General features: G+C 43.6%; 1 protein-coding gene across 2 annotated transcripts in view; it reads right to left on the bottom strand.

Annotated features, from left to right (window-relative positions):
• The window catches only part of LOC115178182 (netrin-1), a 91,652-nt gene extending 66,125 nt beyond the window's left edge, over window positions 1-25,527 (bottom strand). For both annotated transcript variants that reach the window (XM_029739244.1, XM_029739245.1), the window contains exons 1-2: window positions 25,229-25,527; window positions 23,890-24,944 (exon numbers count right to left, since the gene is read on the bottom strand). In XM_029739244.1, the coding sequence (XP_029595104.1) occupies window positions 23,890-24,904 (1,015 nt within the window). In that variant the 5' untranslated portion in view covers window positions 24,905-24,944; window positions 25,229-25,527. The remainder of the gene's footprint in view (window positions 1-23,889; window positions 24,945-25,228) is intronic.
• Between the last annotated feature and the right edge of the window lie 1,370 nt (window positions 25,528-26,897).

Here is a 26,897-nt window from a genome sequence, read left to right as displayed (position 1 = left end):
CATCTCACATGGGCTCTGTAGTACCTCATCACATGGGCTCTGCAGTACATCTCACATGGCTCTGTAGTACACTCACATGGGCTCTGCAGTACATCTCACATGGGCTCTGAGTACATCTCACATGGCTCTGTAGTACATCTCACATGGGCTCTGTAGTACATCTCACATGGGCTCTGTAGTACAGCTCACATGGGCTCTGTAGTACATCTCACTGGCTCTGTAGTACATCTCACATGGGCTCTGTAGTACATCTCACATGGGCTCTGTAGTACATCTCACATGGGCTCTGTAGTACATCTCACATGGGCTCTGTAGTACATCTCACATGGGCTCTGTAGTACATCTCACATGGGCTCTGTAGTACATCTCACATGGGCTCTGTAGTACATCTCACATGGGCTCTGTAGTACATCTCACATGGGCTCTGTAGTACATCTCACATGGGCTCTGTAGTACATCTCACATGGGCTCTGTAGTACATCTCACATGGGCTCTGTAGTACATCTCACATGGGCTCTGTAGTACAGCAATGCCAGTGTTTCAACAACCTGGGACATGGAAAGTAGGCTATCGTGATTTATAGCCAATGAATTGGTTGTTAAGATACAGCTCTTTTGGAATAGTCTGCACATTGTTGCCGTTCTTTGGGGTAAAGCACAACAACATAATATCAAACCAAAAGGCATATAATGTACTATTTCATTGCTGTTTGATCATGCAGACGGTGTGTTCATTCTGTGGTCAGAATGTCATTGATAAACAAAGAGTGATTCAGATTGACTGGGTACTGAAACATTACACTGTCTAATGTGTGAATAACACATTGATGTCGTCTGGCGTTGGCTTTAATTGCTCCTAATCGTCTGTTGACTGACCAGTCTACCAAACCACCCAAACGTTCCATTAAATCTCTCTCCCTCCGTCTCTCCATCCCTCTCTCTCTCATCCCTTCATCTCGCTCCAAACCACTGCTCTGAAACACCACCCTCCATCAGGACAAGATCTCTCTGTCTCATTTCCCTCCTGTTCGCTCTCTCTCTCGCTCATCCCTCCACACCTTCTCACTCTCTTTCCATCGCTCGCTCACTCACTCACTCATCCCTCCCTCATCCCTCTCTCTCTCTCATCCCTCCATCTCGCTCCAAAACCACTGCTCTGAAACGCCGCCCTACACCGAGACACATAGCTTTCACTACGGCATCAACGGCCTTCAATTAATTCATTAGCTGGACTCGCCCCGAGGGCCAGGGAATTGCTAGAAACAACCCACCTACAATACGTCTCTGTACTGTAAACAGCTGTTGGCAGATGAGATGAGTGAGACAGGTACCGACAAGGACACAGCCAACCAGCTAAACACGGCTGTCTGGAGTGGGTTGTGTGTTCACTGCCAAAGGCGAGGGGTGTTGAGTGAAGAGATGTTGGGTGTGAATGGACAGTCTGAGTCAGGTAGACAGACAGCCTGAGGAGCACTGACACTCAAATCAAATCAAGTTTGATTTGTCAAACGCACCGAATACAACTGGTGTAGACTTTACCCGGAAATGCTTGCTTATGAGCCCTTCCCAACAAGGCAGAGTTGAAAAATATAATAGTAACACGTGGAATAAAATAAAGTACACAAGAATGGAGCTACATACAGGGAGTACCAGTACCAGATCAATGTGGAGCTATATACAGGGAGTACCAGTACCAGATCAATGTGGAGCTATATACAAGGAGTACCAGTACCAGATAAATGTGGAGCTACATACAGGGAGTACCAGTACCAGATCAATGTGGAGCTATATACAAGGAGTACCAGTACCAGATCAATGTGGAGTTATATACAGGGAGTACCAGTACCAGATCAATGTGGAGCTATATACAGGGAGTACCAGTAATCAGATCAATGTGGAGCATATACAGGGGAGTAGCAGTACCAGTATCAGATCAATGTGGAGCTATATACAGGGAAGTACCAGTACCAGATCAATGTGGAGCTATATACAAGGAGTACAGTACCAGATCAATTGTGGAGCTATATACAGGAAGTACCAGTACCAGATCAATTGGAGCTATATACAGGAGAGTACCAAGTACCAGATTCAATGTGGAGCTATATACAGGGAGTACCAGTATCAGATCAATGTGGAGCTATATACAGGGAGTACCAGTACCAGATCAATGTGGAGCTATATACAGGGAGTACCAGTACCAGATCAATGTGGAGCTATATACAGGGAGTACCAGTACCAGATCAATGTGGAGCTAATACAGGGAGTACCAGTACCCAGATTAATGTGGAGCTATATACAGGGAGTACCAGTACCAGATCAATGTGGAGCTATATACAGGGAGTACCAGTACCAGATCAATGTGGAGCTATATACAGGGAGTACCAGTACCAGATCAATGTGGAGCTATATACAGGGAGTACCAGTATCAGATCAATGTGGAGCTATATACAGGGAGTACCAGTACCAGATCAATGTGGAGCTATATACAGGGAGTACCAGTACCAGATCAATGTGGAAGCTATATACAAGGGAGTACCAGTACCAGATCAATGTGGAGCTATATACAGGGAGTACCAGTACCAGATCAATGTGGAGTTATATACAGGGTAGTACCAGTACCAGATCAATGTGGAGCTATATACAGGGAGATCCAGTACCAGATCAATGTTGGAGCTATATACAGGGAAGTACCAGTACCAGATCAATGTGGGAGCTATATACAGGGAAGTACCAGTATCAGATCAATGTGGAGCTATATACAGGGAGTACCCAGTACCAGATCAATGTGGAGCTATACAGGGAGTACCAGTACCAGATCAATGTGGAGCTACATACAGGGAGTACCAGTACCAGATCAATGTGGAGTTATATACAGGGAGTACCAGTACCAGATCAATGTGGAGCTATATACAGGGAGATCCAGTACCAGATCAATGTGGAGCTATATACAGGGAGATCCAGTACCAGATCAATGTGGAGCTATATACAGGGAGTACCAGTACCAGATCAATGTGGAGCTATATACAGGGAGTACCAGTACCAGATCAATGTGGAGCTATATACAGGGAGTACCAGTACCAGATCAATGTGGAGCTATATACAGGGAGTACCAGTACCAGATCAATGTGGAGTTATATACAGGGAGTACCAGTACCAGATCAATGTGGAGCTATATACAGGGAGATCCAGTACCAGATCAATGTGGAGCTATATACAGGGAGTACCAGTACCAGATCAATGTGGAGCTATATACAGGGAGTACCAGTATCAGATCAATGTGGAGCTATATACAGGGAGTACCAGTACCAGATCAATGTGGAGCTATATACAGGGAGTACCAGTACCAGATCAATGTGGAGCTATATACAGGGAGTACCAGTACCAGATCAATGTGGAGTTTAATACAGGGAGTACCAGTACCAGATCAATGTGGAGCTATATACAGGGAGATCCAGTACCAGATCAATGTGGAGCTATATACAGGGAGATCCAGTACCAGATCAATGTGGAGCTATATACAGGGAGTACCAGTACCAGATCAATGTGGAGCTATATACAGGGAGTACCAGTACCAGATCAATGTGGAGCTATATACAGGGAGTACCAGTACCAGATCAATGTGGAGCTATATACAGGGAGTACCAGTATCAGATCAATGTGGAGCTATATACAGGGAGTACCAGTATCAGATCAATGTGTAGCTATATACAGGGACTACCAGTACCAGATCAATGTGGAGCTATATACAGGGAGTACCAGTACCAGATCAATGTGGAGCTATATACAGGGAGTACCAGTACCAGATCACTGTAGAGCTATATACAGGGAGTACCAGTACCAGATCACTGTAGAGCTATATACAGGGAGTACCAGTACCAGATCAATGTGGAGCTATATACAGGGAGTACCAGTACCAGATCACTGTAGAGCTACATACAGGGAGTACCAGTACCAGATCACTGTAGAGCTATATACAGGGAGTACCAGTACCAGATGACTGTAGAGCTATATACAGGGAGTACCAGTACCAGATCAATGTGGAGCTATATACAGGGAGTACCAGTACCAGATCAATGTGGAGCTACATACAGGGAGTACCAGTACCAGATCAATGTGGAGCTATATACAGGGAGTACCAGTACCAGATCAATGTGGAGCTATATACAGGGAGTACCAGTACCAGATCAATGTGGAGCTATATACAGGGAGTACCAGTACCAGATCAATGTGGAGCTATATACAGGGAGTACCAGTACCAGATCAATGTGGAGCTATATACAGGGAGTACCAGTACCAGATCAATGTGGAGCTATATACAGGGAGTACCAGTACCAGATCAATGTGGAGCTATATACAGGGAGTACCAGTACCAGATCAATGTGGAGCTATATACAGGGAGTACCAGTACCAGATCAATGTGGAGCTATATACAGGGAGTACCAGTACCAGATCAATGTGGAGCTATACAGGGAGTACCAGTACCAGATCAATGTGGAGCTATATACAGGGAGTACCAGTACCAGATCAATGTGGAGCTATATACAGGGAGTACCAGTACCAGATCAATGTGGAGCTATATACAGGGAGTACCAGTACCAGATCAATGTGGAGCTATATACAGGGAGTACCAGTACCAGATCAATGTGGACCTATATACAGGGAGTACCAGTACCAGATCAATGTGGAGCTATATACAGGGAGTACCAGTACCAGATCAATGTGGAGCTTTATACAGGGAGTACCAGTACCAGATCAATGTGGAGCTATATACAGGGAGTACCAGTACCAGATCAATGTGGAGCTATATACAGGGAGTACCAGTACCAGATCAATGTGGAGATATATACAGGGAGTACCAGTACCAGATCATTGTGGAGCTATATACAGGGAGTACCAGCACCAGATCAATGTGGAGCTATATACAGGGAGTACCAGCACCAGATCAATGTGGAGCTATATACAGGGAGTACCAGTACCAGATCAATGTGGAGCTACATACAGGGAGTACCAGTACCAGATCAATGTGGAGCTATATACAGGGAGAACCAGTACCAGATCAATGTGGAGCTACATACAGGGAGTACCAGTACCAGATCAATGTGGAGCTACATACAGGGAGTACCAGTACCAGATCAATGTGGAGCTACATACAGGGAGTACCAGTACCAGATCAATGTGGAGTTATATACAGGGAGTACCAGTACCAGATCAATGTGGAGCTATATACAGGGGAGTACCAGTACCAGATCAATGTGGAGCTATATACAGGGAGTACCAGTACCAGATCAATGTGGAGCTATATACAGGGAGTACCAGTACCAGATCAATGTGGAGCTATATACAGGGAGTACCAGTACCAGATCATGTGGAGCTATATACAGGGAGTACCAGTACCAGATCAATGTGGAGCTATATACAGGGAGTACCAGTACCAGATCAATGTGGAGCTATATACAGGGAGTACCAGTACCAGATCAATGTGGAGCTATATACAGGGAGTACCAGTACCAGATCAATGTGGAGCTATATAGAGGGAGTACCAATACCAGATCAATGTGGAGCTATATACAGGGAGTACCAGTACCAGATCAATGTGGAGCTATATACAGGGAGTACCAGTACCAAGTCAATGTGGAGCTACATACAGAGAGTACTAGTACTAGATCAATGTGGAGTTATATACAGGGAGTACCAGTACCAGATCAATGTGGAGCTATATACACGGAGATCCAGTACCAGATCAATGTGGAGCTATATACAGGGAGATCCAGTACCAGATCAATGTGGAGCTATATACAGGGAGTACCAGTACCAGATCAATGTGGAGCTATATACAGGGAGTACCAGTACCAGATCAATGTGGAGCTATATACAGGGAGTACCAGTACCAGATCAATGTGGAGCTATATACAGGGAGTACCAGTATCAGATCAATGTGGAGCTATATACAGGGAGTACCAGTATCAGATTAATGTGGAGCTATATACAGGGACTACCAGTACCAGATCAATGTGGAGCTATATACAGGGAGTACCAGTACCAGATCAATGTGGAGCTATATACAGGGAGTACCAGTACCAGATCACTGTAGAGCTATATACAGGGAGTACCAGTACCAGATCACTGTAGAGCTATATACAGGGAGTACCAGTACCAGATCAATGTGGAGCTATATACAGGGAGTACCAGTACCAGATCACTGTAGAGCTACATACAGGGAGTACCAGTACCAGATCACTGTAGAGCTATATACAGGGAGTACCAGTACCAGATGACTGTAGAGCTATATACAGGGAGTACCAGTACCAGATCAATGTGGAGCTATATACAGGGAGTACCAGTACCAGATCAATGTGGAGCTACATACAGGGAGTACCAGTACCAGATCAAGGTGGAGCTATATACAGGGAGTACCAGTACCAGATCAATGTGGAGCTATATACAGGGAGTACCAGTACCAGATCAATGTGGAGATATATACAGGGAGTACCAGTACCAGATCATTGTGGAGCTATATACAGGGAGTACCAGCACCAGATCAATGTGGAGCTATATACAGGGAGTACCAGCACCAGATCAATGTGGAGCTATATACAGGGAGTACCAGCACCAGATCAATGTGGAGCTATATACAGGGAGTACCAGTACCAGATCAATGTGGAGCTATATACAGGGAGTACCAGTACCAGATCAATGTGGAGCTATATACAGGGAGTACCAGTACCAGATCAATGTGGAGCTATATACAGGGAGTACCAGTACCAGATCAATGTGGAGCTATATCAGGAGTACCAGTACCAGATCATGTGGAGCTTATACAGGGAATACCAGTTACCAGATCAATGTGGAGCTTATACAGGGAGTACCAGTACCAATCAATGTGAGCTATATACAGGGAGTACCAGTACCAGATCACTGTGTGCTATATACCAGGTAGTACCAGTACCAGATCAATGTGGAGCTATATACAGGGAGTACCAGTACCAGATCAATGTGGACTATATCAGGGAGTACCAGTACAGATCAATGTGGAGCTATAATACAGGGAGTACCAGTACCAGATCAATGTGGAGCTATATACAGGGGAGTACCATACCAGATCAATGGGTGAGCTTTATACAGGGAGTACCAGTACCAGATCAATGTGGAGCTATATACAGGGAGTACCAGTACCAGATCAATGTGGAGCTATATACAGGGAGTACCAGTACCAGATCAATGTGAGATATATACAGGGAGTACCAGTACCAGATCATTGTGGAGCTATATACAGGAGTACCAGCACCAGATCAATGTGGAGCTATATACAGGGAGTACCCCAGACCAGATCAATGTGGAGCTATATACAGGGAGGTACCAGTACCAGATCACTGTGGAGCTATATACAGGAGAGTACCAGTTACCAGATCAATGTGGGAGCTATATACAGGAGAGTACCAGTACCAGGATCCATTTGGAGCTATATACAGGTAGTACCAGTACCAGATCAATGTGGAGCTATAATAACAGGGAGTACCAGTACCAGATCAATGTGGAGCTATATACAGGGAGTACCAGTACCAGATCAATGTGGGAGCTATATACAGGGAGTACAGTACCAGATCAATGTGGAGCTATATACAGGGATACCAGTACCAGATCAATGTGGAGCTATATACAGGGAGTACCAGTACCAGATCACTGTGGAGCTATATACAGGGGAGGACCGTACCAGATACACTGTGGAGCTATATCCAGGGTAGTACCAGAGTACCTAGATCAAATGTGGAGCTATAATACAGGGAGAGTACACGTACCAGATCAATGTGGAAGCTATATACAGGGAGTACCAGTACCAGATCAATGTGAGCTATATACAGGGAGTACCAGTACCAGATCAATGTGGAGCTATATACAGGGAGTACCAGTACCAGATCAATGTGGAGCTAATACAGGGAGTACCAGTACCAGATCAATGTGGAGCTATATACAGGGAAGTACCAGTACCAGATCAATGTGGAGCTATATACAGGGGTACAGTACCAGATCATGTGGAGCTATATACAGGGAGTACCAGTACCAGATCAATGTGGAGCGATATACAGGGAGTACCAGTACCAGATCAATGTGGAGCTATATACAGGGAGTACCAGTACCAGATCAATGTGGAGCTATATACAGGGAGTACCAGTACCAGATCAATGTGGAGCATATACAGGGTACCAGTACCAGATCAATGTGGAGCTATATACAGGGAGTACCAGTACCAGATCAATGTGGATATATACAGGGAGTACCAGTACCAGATCAATGTGGAGCTATATACAGGGAGTACCAGTACCAGATCAATGTGGAGCTATATACAGGGGGATACCGGTACAGAGTCAATGTGGAGCTATATACAGGGAGTACCAGTACCAGATCAATGTGAGGCTATATACAGGGAGTACCAGTACCAGATCACTGTGCAGAGGTACGAGGTATTTGAGGTAGATATGTACATGAAGGCAGGGTAAAGTGACTAGGCATCAGGATAGATAATAAGGTATTTGAGGTAGATATGTACATGAAGGCAGGGTAAAGTGACTAGGTATCAGGATAGATAATAATAAGGTATTGAGGTAGATATGTACATGAAGGCAGGGTAAAGTGACTAGGCATCAGGATAGATAATAATAAGGTATTTGAGGTAGATATGTACATGAAGGCAGGGTAAAGTGACTAGGCATCAGGATAGATAATAAGGTATTTGAGGTAGATATGTACATGAAGGCAGGGTAAAGTGACTAGGCATCAGGATAGATAATAATAAGGTATTTGAGGTAGATATGTACATGAAGGCAGGGTAAAGTGACTAGGGCATCAGGATAGATAATAATAAGGTATTTGAGGTAGATATGTACATGAAGGCAGGGTAGTGTGACTAGGCATCAGGATAGATAATAATAAGGTATTTGAGGTAGATATGTACATGAAGGCAGGGTAAAGTGACTAGGCATCAGGATAGATAATAATAAGGTATTTGGGGTAGATATGTACATGAAGGCAGGGTAAAGTGACTAGGCATCAGGATAGATAACAATAAGGTATTTGAGGTAGATATGTACATGAAGGCAGGGTAAAGTGACTAGGGCATCAGGATAGATAACAATAAGAGTAAAACAAAGAACAGAGTAGCAGCAGCAAATGATGAGTGTAAAAGTGTGTGTGTGTGTGTGTGTGTGTGTGTGTGTGTGTGTGTGTGTGTGTGTGTGTGTGTGTGTGTGTGTGTGTGTGTGTGTGTGTGAGTGTGTGTGGGTTTTGTGTGGGAGTGGCAATGTAGTGTGTGTGAGTGAATGAGTCTGTATGTGGTTTATATAATCTAGTGAGTGTGTATACAGTGTGTATATAAAGTCTAGTAAGTGTGTATACTTTGTCTAGTGAGTGTTTATATAGTGTGTATATAGTCTAGTAAGTGTCTATATAGTGTGTATATAAAGTCTAGTGAGTGTGTATATAGTGTGTATATAAAGTCTAGTGAGTGTGTATATAGTGTGTATATAAAGTCTAATGAGTGTATATATGTGTGTATATAAAGTCTAGTAAGTGTGTATATAGTGTGTATATAAAGTCTAGTGAGTGTGTATATAGTGTGTATACAGTCTAGTGAGTGTGTATATGTCGTGTATATAAAGTCTAGTGAGTGTGTATATGTTGTGTATATAACGTCTAGTGAGTGTGTATATAGTGTGTATTTAAAGTCTAGTGAGTGTGTATATAGTGTGTATATAGTCTAGTGAGTGTGTATATAAGGTCTAGTGAGTGTGTATATAGTGTGTATATAAAGTCTAGTGAGTGTGTATATAAAGTCTAGTGAGTGTGTATATAGTGTGTATTTAAAGTCTAGTGAGTGTGTATATAGTGTGTATATAGTCTAGTGAGTGTGTATATAGTCTAGTGAGTGTGTATATAAAGTCTAGTGAGTGTGTATATTGTGTTGTGTATATAAAGTCTAGTGAGTGTGTATATGTCGTTTATATAGTCTAGTGAGTGTGTATATGTCATGTATATAGTCTAGTGAGTGTGTATATGTTGTGTATATGAGGTCTAGTGAGTGTGTATATGGTGTGTATATAAGATCTAGTGAGTGTGTATGTGTCGTGTATATAGTCTAGTGAGTGTGTATGTGTCGTGTATATAGTCTAGTGAGTGTGTATGTGTCGTGTATATAGTCTAGTGAGTGTGTATGTGTCGTGTATATAGTCTAGTGAGTGTGTATATGTTGTGTATATAAAGTCTAGTGAGTGTGTATATAGTGTGTATATAAAGTCTAGTGAGTGTGTATATAAAGTCTAGTGAGTGTGTATATAGTGTGTATATAAAGTCTAGTGAGTGTGTATATAGTGTGTATATAAAGTCTAGTGAGTGTGTATATAAAGTCTAGTGAGTGTGTATATAGTGTGTATATAAAGTCTAGTGAGTGTGTATATAAAGTCTAGTGAGTGTGTATATAGTGTGTATATAAAGTCTAGTGAGTGTGTATATAGTGTTTATATAAAGTCTAGTGAGTGTGCGTAGGGTCAGTGCAAAATAGAGTCGGTGCAGATAGTTTGGGTACCATTAACTGACTATTTAGCAGTCTTATGATCAGGCCTACCACCGTAGTGTCGTCAGCAAATTTGATGATGGTGTTGGAGTCGTGTATGTCCACGCAGTCGTGTTTGAACAGGGAGTACAGGAGGGGACTAAGCACACACCCATGTGTTGAGGGTCAGCGTGGCGGAGGAGTTGTTGCCTACCCTCACCACCTGAGACCGGCCCGTCAGGAAGTCCAGGATCCAGTTGCAGAGGGAGGGGTTCAGTTCCAGCATCCCTAGCTTCATGATGAGTTTTGAGGAGACTATGGTGTTGAACGCTGAGCTGTAGTCTGTGAACAGCATTCTCACATAGTTATGTGACGTGCAATCGCGATTTCTTCATCTGTGGATCTGCTGGGGCGGTATGCGATTGTGGGTCCAGGGTGTCTGGTATGATGATGTTGATGTGTGTCATGACCAGCCTTTCAAAGCACTTCATAATTACAGATGTGAATGCTACAGGGCGATAGTCATTTAGGAAGGTTACCTTGACGCTCTTGGGAACAAGGACAATGGTGGTCAGCTTGAAAATGTTGGGATTACCGACTGGGACTAGTATAGATTGAAAATGTCTGTGAAGACACTTGGCAGCTGGTCTGCGCGTACTTTGAGAACGCGCCCTGGTATCCAGTCTTGTGAGTGTTAACCTGTTTAAACGTTTTGCTCACATCGGCCACGGAGAGCGAGATCACACAGTCATCCGTAAAAACAGGGGCTTTCATGCAAGGCACAGTGTTACATTCCTCGAAGCTAAAATAAAAACCATTTAGCTAGTTTAGGAGTTCTGCGTCGCTGGGCAACTCATGGCTGGGTTTACCTTTAATCCATTATCACCTGCAAGCCCTTCCACATACGACGAGTGTCGGAGCTGGTGTATTAGGATTCCACCTTCCTCCTATATTGTCCTTTCGCATGTTAGATGTCTCGGAGGTCGTAGCGGGCTTTCTTGTATGCATCCATGTTCATATCCCGTTCCTTGAAAGTGACAGCCCTAGCCTTTAGCTCAGCGCGGATATTGCCTGTAATCCACGGTTTTTGGTTTGGATACATTCTTATACTCACTGTGGGGACGACATCGTCTATGCGCTTATTGATGAAGCCAGTGACTGTTGTGGTAAACCCAATGCTATCGGATGAATCCTGGAACATATCCCGGTCTAGCAAAACAGTCTTATAGCCTCGCGTCTGCTTCATCCGACCACTTCCGCATTGAGCGTATCACTGGTACTTCCTGTTTGAGCTTTTGTTTGTAAACAAAAAGCAGGAGAATGGAGTCATGGTCAGATTTGCATAAGGGAGGACGAGGGAGGGCCTTGTATGCATTTCTGTGGGTAGAATAGAAGCGGTCTAGAATTTAAGCGCCCCTAGAGGCGCAGGAGACGTGTTGGTAGAAGTGAGGTAGGACGGTTCTAAGTCTCCCCGTGTTAAAGTCTCCACCCACCAAAAACGCTGCCTCTGGGTGAGCGGTTTCTTGTTTGTTTATGGCCCCATACAGTTCGTCGAGTGCCAGAGTAGTGTTGGCTTGGGGAGGGATGTAGACAGCCGTGACAATTACGTTTGAGAACTCTCTTGGTAGATAAAATGGTCTGCAGCTTACCATGAGGTATTCTATAGCTGGTGAACAAAAGCTTGAGATTTCCTTCACACTTGAACCAGCACAGTAGTTGTTATTTATGGAAAAACACACTCCACCTCCTTTCGACTTCTCCGAAGCCACTGGACGATCCTGCCACTGCATGGAGAATCCACTGAGTACTACGTGCATAGCGTCGTCATCCAGCCACATTTCAGTAAGACATGTAATACTGCAGCTTTTCAAATCTCTCTGGTAAGAGACTCTCAAATGAAGCTCATCCACCTTATTATCGTGACTGGACATTTGCCAGTAGAACGGAGGGGAGCACCGTTCGGTTTTCTTTTCGCCTCACTTTCACCAGGATCCCACCTCGTCTCCCGCGTCTACGCCTGCAGCGTTTTGGTATGCCGTACTCGCTTAGTGTTGAGTCACTCAACACTCTCAGGCCAATAGGGAGAGAGAAGAGAAGAAGAAACAGAAGAGAAGGAAACAGAAAAAAACAGAAGAGAAGGCCTTGCTGGTTAACGCAAAGTCCCGTCATCCTCCGACCCAATTAGCTCCAGCTGTTGTGAGAGTGCTGAATGAGAAAGCGTGGGAGTCTGCTTCACATTAAGATGGTGCCGTTTTAAACGCACCCAAATTATCAAAGCAGAAACACGTGTCCCATTGCCGACCAACCGCCAACCCGTTCTGAAGGCCGTGAGGTGATGACATCACACACGGTGATGGCGGACCATGCGATAAACCAGTGACAGTGGACGAACTTAAACCGATGAGTGGAAGCAAACACAGAGCCAAGGCAGTAATGCAATATTCTCCTTCTACACAACAATATGGCTTCCCACCAAACCACCTCTCTAAACAGGTTCAAGGTTCAGTATCTAGGAGAGTCAAAGCAGAAACGTGTACTCAAGCAAGCCACACACACACACACACACACACACACACACACATACCATCAGTGGTATCTGGGTTGCATTATGCATTTAACCCTAACCAGAAAAACAAAACAAAAAGCCCCAAAATGCAGGCTTTGCCCGAGGAAGCCTGAAATTCCTCAAAAAGCTTTGACTGAATGCATTTTTGCTATTCTGTCAATCAAACACATCCCACAAGCCCTCAGTGTTATGGCGTGAGCGTTTCCAAAGGTTATGGAATGTATTGTAGCAACAATGTCTTTCCACAAGAGATGGTATAGATTTCCCATACTTTAATCATAGTATGTGATGTATAGATTGCCAGGAGCCTGTTTGCTGCTGCACATGGTATCAGTAGCCAATACCCTTCTCTCTTTCTTTCTCCCCTTCTCTCTCTTCAATTTACTGACTTTATTGTCCCCGTGGGGAAAATTTCATTGCAGTATCATGTACATGTTTAAAATGGTGTTTTCACGCACATAAACACACCCACCCTGCCGCTCAAATTATTGTTTTCTGTGTTACCAGCCCCAGCATCTATTCTCCTCATTTGACATTCTCCTCCATATATAAGGTGTTTCCATTTGAAATACCCTTTCAAAATCTGTTATCTGGGTAAAGCTGGAATTCCGTCAAAGTGAAATTGCGTCTTGAACAGCCCTTTCACTTTACATCAACCTGCTTAAAATTCCCCTTTTAAAAGACGTCTGGCCAAAGTAGAATTCAAGATTTTCAGTTTGTCAAGATAACAATAGAATATAACTCTTAATATGTCTAAATTTCACTAGGTTTCTTGAGTGAGTTATTGTAGTTCATATGAGCGCAGTCTTTGGGAAATTAACCAGAATTGTCTCTGTGTGAATCGTCAAAAACCGATAGTTCCTCATCTTGTTGTCAAAGAAAGTGAGAAAGACAGAGAGATCCAACACAGGGGGCTCTGACTAGCACAGATTGACTTGCTCGTGTGTTGACCTTGCTGGGGGAAGATGGCCCAGGGGGGTCCCTGTCTTTGGGGATATTTTTACTGTGTATTTGTATGTACAGTCCATGCATTCAAGGTCCTACAGTATGACCGTCCTGGACAGCTGTAAATGTGACCCTTACAATACAGTGAAGTATGGATCCTCTAAAGGTCCAAGAAACCATCAAGCCATCAAGTTTCAATGTGTCTGTCTTTGCTACCATTGTAAAATGCCATTATGATCTTATTGTCAAAGCGATTGACGCGGTACAGTTAGCTACTGTACGGAATCCCTTACATGCTAAAAAAAACAAAGTGCTGTCTCTCACAGGATCTTTCTGTGAGGAACACTGTCCTGGTAGAATGTTGTTATGAGATAATTGTCAAACTGATTTAATGGATTACTGTAACTCATCTGGGACTGATACTGAAACTGTCACAGACCACGGAATTAATTTTGTCTAAAGACTACGACGATCAAAAGAGATGCCTCAAACTCAAAGCAATCTGTATCAACCCCCTTTACAATCGATATCAACCCCCTTTACAATCTGTATCAACCCCCTTTACAATCTGTATAATTTGAGGAAAACGCTACCAAAGTTCTATCAACACATTGACTGTAGTACTCGTGCTGCTGAAACACTCGACCACTGCTACTCCAACTTCCGGATGCCTACAAGGCCCTCCCCCGCCCTCCCTTCGGCAAATCAGAACATGACTCCATTTTGCTCATCCCTTCCTATAGGCACAAACTCAAACAGGAAATACCCGTGCTAGGTCTATTCAACGCTGGTCTGACCAATCGGAATCCATGCTTCAAGATTGTTTTGATTATGCAGACATAGACATGTTCCGGGTAGCCTCTGAGAATAACATTGACGTACACACTGACACGGTGACTGAGTTCATCAGGAAGTGTATAGCGGAAGTTGTTCCCACTGTGATTATTAAAACCTACCCAAATCAGAAACCGTGGATAGATTGCAGCATTCGTTCAAAACTGAAAGCGCGAACCATCACATTTAACCATGGCAAGGTGACTGGGAATATGGTTGAATACAAACAGTGTAGTTATTCCCTACGTAAGTCAATCAAACAGGCAAAACGTCAGTACAGAGACATAGTGGAGTCGCAATTCAACGGCTCAGACACGAGACGTATGTGGAAGGGTCTACAGACAATCACGGATTACAAAGGGAAAAGCAGTCACGTTGCGGGAAACGACATCTTGCTCCTGGACAAGGTAAACACCTTCTTCGCCCACTTTGAGGATAACACAGTGCCACCGATGCGGCCCGCTCCCAAGGACTGGGGGCTCACGTTCTCCGTGGCCGATGTGGGTAAGACATTTAAACGTGTTAACCCTCGCAAGACTGCTGACCCAGACGGCATCCCTAGCCACGTCCTCAGGTCATGCGCAGACCAGCTGGCTGGAGTGTTTACGGACATATTCAATCTCTCTCTATCCCAGTCTGCTGTCCTCACTTGCTTCAAGATGGCCACCATTGTTCCTGTACCCAAGAAGGCAAAGGTAACTGAACTAAATGACTATCGCCCTGTAGCACTCACTTCTGCCATCATGAAGTGCTTTGAGAGGCTTGTTAAGGATCATATCACCTCCACCTTATCTGACACACTAGACCCACTTCTATTTGCATACCACACCAATAGATCCACAGATGATGCAAATGCCATCGCACTGCACACTGCCCTATCCCATCTGGACAAGAGGAATACCTATGTAAGAATGCTGTTCATTGACTATAGCTCAGCCTTCAACACCATAGTACCCTCCAAGCTCATCATCAAGCCCGGGCCCTGGGTCTGAACCCCGCCCTGTGCAACTGTGTTCTGGACTTCCTGACGGGCCACCCCCAGGTGGTGAAGGTAGGAAACAACACCTCCACTTCGCTGATCCTCAACACAGGGGGCCCACAAGGGTGCATTCTCAGCCCCCTCCTGTACTCCCTGTTCACCCATGACTGTGTGGCCAAGCGTGCCTCCAACTTAATCATCAAGTTTACAGACGACACAACAGTTGTAGGGCTGATTACCAACAATGGCAAGAGCCTACAGGGAGGAGGTGAGGGCTCTGGAGGAATAGTGCCAGAAAAAGGACCTCTCCCTCAACGTCATCAAAATGAAGGAGATGATCGTGGACTTCAGGAAACAGCAGAGAGAGCACACCCCTATACACATCATCGGGACCGCAGTGGAGAAGGTGAAAATCTTCAAGTTCCTCGACCTACACATCACCGACAATCTGAAATGGTCCACCCACACAGACAGTGTGGTGAAGAAGGCGCAACAGCTTCTCTTCAACCTCAGGAGGCTGAAGAAATTTGGCTTGTCACCTAAGACCCTCACAAAATTGTACAGATGCACAATTGAGAGAATCCTGTCAGGCTGTATCACCGTCTGGCACGGCAACTGCACTGCCCGCAACCGCAAGGCTCTCCAGAGGGTGGTGCAGTTTGCCCAACGCATCACCGGGGACACACTGCCTGCCCTCCAGGACACCTACATCACCCGATGTCACAGGAAGGCCAAAAAGATCAACAAGGACATCAACCACCCGAGCCACGGCCTGTTCACCCCAGTACCATCCAGAAGGCGAGGTCAGTACAGGTACATCAAAGCTGGGACCGACAGCACCTGTTTTTCAGTCTATCTCAAGGCCATTAGACTGTTAAATAGCCATCACTAGCCGGCTACCAGCCGGTTACTCAACCCTGCACCTTAGAGGCTGCTGCCCTATGTACATAGACATGGAATCACTGGTCACTTTAATGATAGAACAATAGTCACTTTAATAATGTTTACATATGGTTTTACTCATTTCATATGTACATACTCTATTCTACTGTATTTTAGTCAATCCCACTATGACATTGTTCATTCTAACATGAATATATTTCTTAACTCCATTCTTTTACTTTAGATTTGTGTGTATTGTTGTGAATTGTTAGATACTACTGCATTGTTGGAGCTAGGAACACAAGCAATTTGCTACACCCGCAATAACATCTGCTAAATATGTGCATGTGACCAATACGATTTGATATCAATCCCCTTTGCAATCTATATCAAACCCCTTTACAGGAGAATTCAAAAACTAAACAAAAAGAGCACCCTTCATTTAGTCCCCCCCCCCCCCCCCCCCCCCCCCCCCCCCCCGGGCCTCCTCAGAAACCTAACATGTGGCTTCTCACTGTGGAGAAGGTTTTACGAATTACAGTTATCTGTTTGGCTGTCTGTTTTGGCTGTCTGCTTCTATGGCTGGTTTCAGTGAGCCTAGAATCAAAGTTACGGTCACAGTTATGTATCTGTGAGTTGGATTGGCTCTGTGGGTGTGTGTGACGTTTCAGGCATGCATGCCCGTATGTGAGTGCATGCATATGCTAAACTTAAACGAGCAAGCTGCAAGGCTGTATATAGCACAGTTAAGCAAAAGTAGGAGTCCTTAGAGTGCGTCCAACTCCAGACTCTGAATAAACCATTATGCAATGGTTTAAAAACAAGTCGTAAAACAGTGATAACACTTTGTAGGAAGGAGGTCCTCGTTGCGTGAGGGAGGCCATTCACCCCTTTGAACTACCGGCACTGGTGTCGGGATTCTTCAGGGGGGGAAGGGAGGAGACTACGCCACGGTGCAAAGTGCAAACTACTCGGACACTCTTTTTGCACCTCTGTTTCTCACTCCGTTTGTTTGCCAGGCGTTGTCGGGCAGGTGAGTGTCAGGATGGTCAATGCGTTTGGCGGACGGCGGTCGCACTTTGAAGATGAAGGATACGGCGGTTCATAAAGGATGGCGATCCTTGGTGGCAGCTCAAACATTAACCAGACCACAGCTCGGTCATCAGGCCTCATCATGGTATCATTGTTAATGAATATTGCTGTTGTATTCAGTTGTAGGGGCTCCTACATGAAATGAAAGGTGTAAAAGGACAACACTATACAGTATACTTTCTTGTGAAGGGTTGCTTTGTTTTTTTTATTAAATCTTATCTGCAGGAGACCATATGAATGTAAATACTAGTCTATTACATTGACAATCTAACCGACATTCTCAAAATGATTGTCTTCATTGCAGTTCCCCATTCTCCATTTCCAAAAACTTGAATTAGTTATTTCAGGTGAGAACGTTTTAATTACTGACATATCATCATGTCAATGTTGATCTTTCTTCCTTCAATGGAACTAGGGAAGATTCTATCAAAAAGACATCTCAGCAAAACACTGTTTCCTCTAAGCAAGTGGTTAGAGCATTTAAGCCCAATTATCTGAAGGGGAGCCAAATCTCAATGTCAATCCACCACCACAGTCATCTTCCCCTGTCAATCAAACTGTTCAGAATAACACCTGGGAGCGTATTTACTTGACGTAATCAGGCGAGACAACCAGCAGGTCTGCTCAAATCGGCCAGATGATGTTGCGGTTTGAGGCTGGATACGTGAAGTTATCTACGGGGGGAAACGTGTTTCTCGGGGGGATGGGGGGGGGGGATCCATGGAGATTTGGACGGGCTTGAAGCGATGTCTGTGCCAAGTCACTGATATGCTTTCTCTGTGCCAACAAAGTTCTAGAGCTGAGGGAAGGGCCCTCCCCCGCCCACTCTGTGAACAAGTAGAAAAACTACCGTGAAGTGGTTCTCAAGAAAAGATAAAGCCTGTTTCATCCAAAAAGTCTCTCCTGTCCCCAAAAGCCCCTGGATGGGTCACTCTCTCCTGTCACTTTGTCTTTCTGTTTCCATCTGTCTTTCTCTATAGCTTCCCTGTCTCTTTCTCTAGATCTTTCCTCTCTCTCTCTCATTTATAGTCTTTATTGTAGTCTCCCTCAATCTCTTTACTTTTCTCTGTGCTGCAGTAGTATCCGTCCCTTCATTCTGCATGCCTCCAAGCATTCTTCTTAATCTCTCTGAATTATTCAAGACCCCTTTTCTCAACACTTTCAAGCTATGGAACCTGAAGCCAATAAAACTGGACAAACTCAGGCAGATAATGCAGTTGAACAGCATTGCATTTAATTTTCTGTATCTGAAAGACTTTCCTCATCACGATTAGCTGAATTGGCGTCTCCTTCAGATGCTGTAGTGTCACTCTGAGTTGATAGAGTTCTAAAGCAAGAGAATCTAGTTGATTCAATTGAGACACTTGCGTGCTTTCTTACAGGTAGTTGAGCATCCTTGCTGACGCCGACCGAATTCGACATAAGACAGTCGTGATGAGAGAGTCTATCCATCCAGCCATGTCTGTCAGGCTGAGACTGGTCACACCTGAATTTATATTGAACCCACGATTCTTCCTCCTCCATGCCTCCATTCCTAAATGTATTGCATTAGATTACAAAGACGGTCTCCCGCGTGGCCTGTGAGAATCAATATCCCAAATGGACCTGGAAGTGCCCGCATGAAGGTCCTTTAAGACTCAGGCGAACTAATCAGCAAAGTGCACATCAAGGAGGGAAGACGACCTGCAACCTGTTTCAATATGTTTAGGTTTTTGCAAGACCAACTGCATTCAAATCACTCCGCAAATGCCTAGTCCTTTGTATAGATATGATAACCAATATCCAGGTTCAGTAAAAGACAGAGCAAGTAGCAAGTTTTAAGGGCTTGAACAAAGACAATCATCTGGAGAGAGATACTGACAGACTAATAGGCTGTACACATTTCTTATTCTCAGCCATTGGCTCTTTGGACCATGATAAAAACAAGTGCCTATCATTATCTCTATAATAAAATAGAAGTACCTATCCCTATGTGTTTCACACAACATAGAAAAATATGCTGGTCTTGATGACGTTTCCTTTCCCCACCTGGCTATCTCTTTCTCATTTACTCTGAATGTCCCCACTCTGTGTCACTTTCCAAATCTACACTAGATAAACTCTGTAACTGAGAACATGTTATGACTGCAGAGGATCCAGAGAGAGTCTTTCAATTTACTGACTGACAAATAGTGCTGGAAGCGTTCAATATTTCAGCACATCCAACCAAGCAGCTCATAGCAGAGCTTATCGTATAGTACAGTACATCTCGTTTTGACATCACTTCTCTGTTCCTGAAGCTTATAGTACACACAGTGTTCTGTCCTAGCCATAACTTTAAGCTACAATTACTGATTGCAGTGGAGGCTGCTGAGGGGAGGACGGCTCATAATAATGGCTGGAATGGAGTTAATGGAGTGGCATCAAACACATGGAAACAATGTATTTGATACCATTCCCTTTATTCTGCTCCAGCCATTCACACGAGCCCGTCCTCCCCATTTAAAGGTTCCACCAACCTCCTGTGACAAATTGCTTTTACAGGTGGTAACAGACAACAGCACTATGCCACACACTACTACCCTAACTCCACCTCACCCTCTCAAAAACCCTAGGACCCTGCCTTTACACAGAGGTGTCAGGCAGACTATTCTTCTCCCTGAGGCGGTGTTTGTTTTAGCAGAGGGTGTGCGACCACAGCACCCCTCCGCAACCCGCTCTGCACGCCTTGTCTGACGGAGCAGGCGGCCCGCAGCACAAACAGCCCAGAGGAATGTATTGCTACAGGGTGTGCGTGTGTGTATGTATGTGTGTGTGTGCGCTGACAGCATGATTGATACAATGAGTGATGCTCCTTTGTGGCACCGTGCGAGACACACCACACACACATGACACACACACACACACACACACACACACATATACTGTTCCGGTAAAAATAAAGTGTCAAGGATACTGGGGATAGGGGGGAACAATTCATTCTTCATTCCTATAGCGGCGTGGTTGTGTCTAAACAAGTCTGTTTGCTTTTCCAGGATGGGAGCCCTGGTGCCCCAAGGAGGGAGGCACAGCCTTCCTTTCCTCCTCACAGAAACCACCACTGACTATCACTTATTCATTTGTATTCATTTGTCACTCTGTGTCTCACCTATTTGGTCAACTTAATTTAGTCATTGTCACTCCGTGTTTCTCATAGTTGGCCAACTAGTATAAATCTTGGATTTGACGGCAGGGCTTAGAAATGTAGCCTGTAATATGGAGGACTGCGGTCAGGATATTCTGAGTGATGTGTTATCAGATTCAGAGCTCTCTTAATTGAGGTAACACCTCACAGTTTAATACACAACTGGGGTGACCTTCTCCAAAGTGTATTCGTAGCCAGTCACTATAGTAAAAGCGTAGATATTTCCACAAGGCTCAAGCCTGTTTATCTGCCGCAGAGAACCACTCTGTGGGAATGGAAACAAACAGCAAACAAAACCCTTTGAAACACCGGCTACGTGTCAAAACAGTCGACATGTGCCATGGATGACTGTCAAACAACACAGCGCCACTTTCCCCCCCAACCACAGTGAAATAGAAATACCGAGACAAAGGGGAGTTTGAGTCAGTTCATTTTACTGTTGGGTCTCTCGGATGCAAACAATATGGGGTTGAATGAGGAGCCTCCTGTCACCATTCACTGTAGGGCAATAATTCATGTGTGCCATGAAATCGCAAATTCAATCTAGAGTGGGTTACAGTGAGAAATCAAGGTTTATTCACCTTCATCATCATCTTTTCCATCAGCAATGTCTCTTGAGACACACCGGCCTATTTGTATCCATATTGCATGCCCTAAGTCTTGAACTATTAATATAAATGTTGGGTATACAATGCCAATGAAATACTGCACACTTGCAGAGTCGATATAAAGTACTGACATCTACATTATGCAGCAATGCGGTTGATGAAGTCGTTAAAGGTACTATGGTCAGGGAACCACCCCCCCACTCGGCCTAACTCTGATCTTAACCTTAAAAGCATGCATGTATCGGGCAGGTACTTGGCTTATAAGGGGTGAGATATTTCACAAGGAATCAATTCTCTTCGCTTACATCAACAACCCATAATCACAACTTTTAACCACACTCATAATGATAAAATCGTATACAATATTTGCTAGACAGTCAACACACAGCCAAGTCAATATCAGACTACAATTTTCCAATAATTAATTCTCCTTTATCTGAACCAGTAGCACTCACATTCTCACCAAGCTCCTGCATATTCTCTCTCTCTCTCTCTCTCTCTCTCTCTCTCTCTCTCTCTCTCTCTCTCTCTCTCTCTCTCTGATCTAAGCACGAATACATACTATCTTTAAGTGGGTCTTAGGCATGTCTGGCAATAAAAGCAACTAGCATATCTTTGATTCTGCTGCGGCATTGTCCCCATCTCTATAGCAGCTGATTGAGCCTCGCTGCTGGAAACAATGTGTTGAAAGCCACGATGTGATAACTTCCTCTATGTGCTTTATTAGTCTTCATAGAGGCAGACGGGAAAGCATAAATCTAAATGGGCCGGTTCATTGAAGATCGGAGTAGATATGGATTCCGGTTACTTTTCTTCTTGTAGGCCTTAAGCGTTCACATGAATAAACTATGTCCGATGATATCGTTGAAGACCAGAACATAATACAAAGCGAATCATATGAATACTAATAAGTAGCCTATTAATAATATTTAGAATGATTACAATAGTAATGATGTGTTATGGTTGTAATTAATAATGATTGCCTAATTATATCACATGTTTTTGAGTATTAGGCTTAATAGGTGGATTAACATTTAGCAGATTGTTTCCAAGGAAGACAAATTCATATTGTAATGTTCTTTAAAAAAAAAGGCAATTTCATTTGATATAATAACAACAACAATAATAATAATCATAATAGTTTCGGGATGAAATAGTGATTTTTTTTAAATATACTTTTTTTTTAAACAATAGTTTTATGATACATAAATTAACGTAATTTAGACCTATAATTAACTTTGATTCAAATGATAATTAAATGGGCAGAGACGTCTGTGTTCAATTACTGTGGTGGGGCAGTTTAAATGCTCTTTAAATAAATTACAGTGCGTCGCTTTATTGCAGTGATAAAGTTGGAACGGTACATCAATTTTCCCCATGAGAAACATTTCAACGCGGTGAATGATTAGACATTGTGATATGGCGGTCTTTCTGAAGTGGGTGGTTGTTATAAACCTCCATTTGAGCTATGGCGGTAATGGGCTTTAAGGTTTTCAAATTGAGAACTCATTGCATGTGACTTTTTATGTGCATGGACGCGCGACATCATTTCATTAAAATAGTGCATTTTGTGGTGGGCCGAACAGTGGTTTTGGTTTATCCTTAATTCAGACCTCTTTAACAACCGTACAGCCTTGTTTTTGATAGCCTACATTTTCAAATTCAGTATCATGTTTTAATGAAGGCGTGTACTATTAATTCAGCGTGGGCTGATCAGACTAAAATTGACATAGCCTAATAAAATGCTTACAACTATAACAATTAATTTCGAAACAAAATAACAACAATTATTATTATAATTCTAATAACATTTTAATACTAATAAGGATTTTAAATTGTTTTCCAGAACTATATAAGCTACAACAAAGGATAGGCAATTTTTCCTCGAGCCTTGGAGTTGGAAACCTAAATTACACAGGTTTTGTTGGTGCGTAATATGATGTGCTATAATCACATTTTTAATTAATGACAATAACTCTTACAGTATTTCGACAACTTTAATACAGAGAAAATAGGCCTATCTGAATCTTTGTTTTTCAACAGAACTGACAAATGCGCAGTGCCCGTCTTAGCAATTAACTCAACCAACCAATACCAACATTACCAAACTTAAAAACAGCCAAATCTCTCATGACTCTACAAACAAGTCACCCAATAATACAAATTATGCCAAATGTAATTTCGCTTGTGATACAGGCATTGTGTGGAGAGGAAACTGCTGCAGTGCTTAAAGATATTTGGGATGGTTTTTGGAGACAATTATACTGTTTTGACTTACCGACACATTCGTTGGCTTCTCTAGCTGTTGCGCGTTGCCACGGCCGATCATAATGGAAAGGCTTGCACCTGTCGCACTCCGGTCCCGCGGTATTATGTTTGCACTCACAAACAAGGTTTCCATCCCTGTCTTTTACGCACCGCGAAGCGTGGCCATTGCATTTGCATCGACCGCCAACTTGCAGATCGGACACCGCATAGAAATAAGAGTCCCGGGATAGCTCCGAGTCATCCTCGTTCTCATCACCGAAAGTGTGCAATCGGCTGAACGTCACCTTGATATCGGTGGCGGTGACCCAGTCCTGGAGCACCGGCGAGTTGTCGAAGTCGTGCGCCGACGGTCTGCCGTCCAGAGTGCTGAAGGCAATGAGACCGCCGGATAGAGGGTGCATGTCCGTGTGGGAGTCCGTGCATATCGCCTCTTGTTCGTTCTGTTTGGTAATGGTGGCCTTGCTCGGTTTGGTGTACATTTTCCTGCACTGGGCCGAATAGTATTGGAAAGGTACCCAAGATTTGCCGTAGTCCATAGACTTGAAGATAGCCATAGATTCGGGTCGAGGTGAGCAGAACTGCAGGCTTACGTAGGTGACTTCGAATTTCTTGCCCAGTGACAGTGTTATGGTGACGTTTTGGGGGTATTGGATGTAATTTTCCGATTGCCAACATGTGAGATTATGGGGGTTGTTGAGATCCGTTAGATATGCCGGTGGGTGATACTTTTTGGGGTCCGAGGCATCGCAAGTATGGCAGTTCCTATTTCTCTCATCGCCCTTCTCTGTTACCAAGCAGTACCTACCCGGGGTTTTACCACAGGTGCTGGAAGTACGGACTTCCTTTCCAAAAGCAGAGTTCACAAAATCGGGGATGCATCTCCTCGGGTTACCGTTCTCGTCGTAGCAAGGGTCCGGGGGAGATGTTTGCGCCGCGAACATGCTCATCCCGTAGCCACCGAGCACCCCCTCTACCACAAAGGAAATGATCACGACAGTGACCACGGTATCCAAAATCCTTAGCATTGTATTCCTTGTTCGTGCGCTGAAAAACGCCAGCCGTTCCCTGAAAAGAGAGAAAATAAATAAGACACTTTTGCAAGATGTCCAAAAGAGCACGGCAGATGTAAATCTATTAATTAAAATAGAAAAGCAACACCTCAATAGATATTTGAATTTACCATGCACATAGATCTAATAACATTTGCATATAGATTACCATCACATGAAAAGCCTACATAAAATATAATTTGAACCGTTATTAATATGAAAACACTGTCAGAAGAAATGTATCGATTTAAAACATTAGCCTTTCATAATGCACCTATTAAGTGAAATAAATGGGCTTACGAGGTTAAGAAATCTCCACATATGACACTATTCCTCGGAATAATAATTCAACTAGGCAGAAAAGTCATTCAGATATCTCTGTCGGGTGCCTGTCCTGTCACAAGCGCGATCTGTTGTGTTCTTGTTTGTTTTATTTTGAATCTCCGGGAGCAAAATATCTACACGCGTCTAGATGTAAGAGCCGCTACTCTCGCTCTGTCTGTTTCACTCCCTGTGTGCCCGTCTTTCTCATTCACTCACTCCCTTCCTCTATCCTTCTATCTCTGTCTGCCGCACTGACCGTAGAGAAAGTGAAGGACGATTGGAGCGTCTGCAGAGCATGAGGTCATGTTGAGGAGTGACACTCCCGCGTAAAAAGAGTGAACAACGACATCCACTGGTAGTTTATCGATAACAAGATAGATACGGCTAATTAAGTGCCAAGCGAAGGAACAACAAACTGGTCAAGTTTATCTGATTATCACGTAGATTACATGATCCAAGGCTTCCATATAGAGTCGTGTTTATATTGCTAATCGAAATGGAAGCTTATATTTCATCATGAATATTGACTTTGTCACATTAGCCTTTTATTAGGTTAAAATATGTTTTTTTTAAATCTATTTATTAGTAGTAGTAGTAGTACTACTATTATTATTGTTATTTCTGGGGTATTATGGTGCATTTGTATTTCATAATTTAGACTGTGACCCAGTTAAGAGTTATTAAGCATATTTTACGCATGCCTAATGTTTTTTTCTCTTCCTATTCAGTAAGCCTATCAGTTTTCCAAAAGTTTAAATAATCAAACCTTCATGGAAACGAAGTGCAAATAACGAAAAAGTTTGTCCTATTCTATAATATGATAAGGCTTCTGTGCATATTTTATAAACTGCCAAGATCACTATAAAACATGACTTTTTCGATATTTCTGACTTCACAATTTTTGAAGGAAAAAAATGCAGTGAATACTATGCATATTAAATCTCTCGTAATGCTTCCATAGCCTATTCATTGGGGATTACGGCTATAATACACTATATATACAAAAGTATGTGGACACGCCCTCAAATGATGAATTCGGCTATTTCAGCCACACCCCTTGGTACCAGGTGTCTACGATCAAGCACACAGCCATGCAATCTCCATAGTAAATATTGGCAGTAGAATGGACTTCCAGAAGAGCTCAATGACTTTCAATGTGGCACTGTCATAGGATGCCACCTTTCCAACAAGTCAGTTCCTCAAATGTCTGCCCTGTTAGAGCTGCCCCTCATCTGTAAGTTCAGTTATTGTGAAGTGGAAACTTCTAGGAGCAACAACCGCTCAGCCGCGAAGTGGTAGGCCACACAAACTCACGTAATGAGACTGCCGAGCGCTGAAACGCATAGCACGTAAAAATGATCTTTCCTGGGTTGTAACACCAACTACTGAGTTCCAAACTGCCTCAGAAGGCAATGTCAGCACAAGAACTGTTCATTGGGTCCTTCATTAAATGGGTTTCCATGGCCAAGCAGCTGCACACAAGCCTAAGATCACCATGCGCAATGTCAAGCGTCGGCTGGAGTGGTGTAAAGCTTGCCGCCATTGGAGTCTGGAGCAGTGGAAAAGCGTTCTCTGGAGTGATGAATCACGCTTCACCATCTGACAGTCTGACAGACGAATCTGGGTTAGGCAGATGCCAGAAGAA

This window comes from Salmo trutta, chromosome 38 (assembly GCF_901001165.1).
Source record: "Salmo trutta chromosome 38, fSalTru1.1, whole genome shotgun sequence".
NCBI classification, from domain to species: Eukaryota; Metazoa; Chordata; class Actinopteri; order Salmoniformes; family Salmonidae; genus Salmo; species Salmo trutta.
This window is presented reverse-complemented; position numbering and strand designations above follow the sequence as displayed.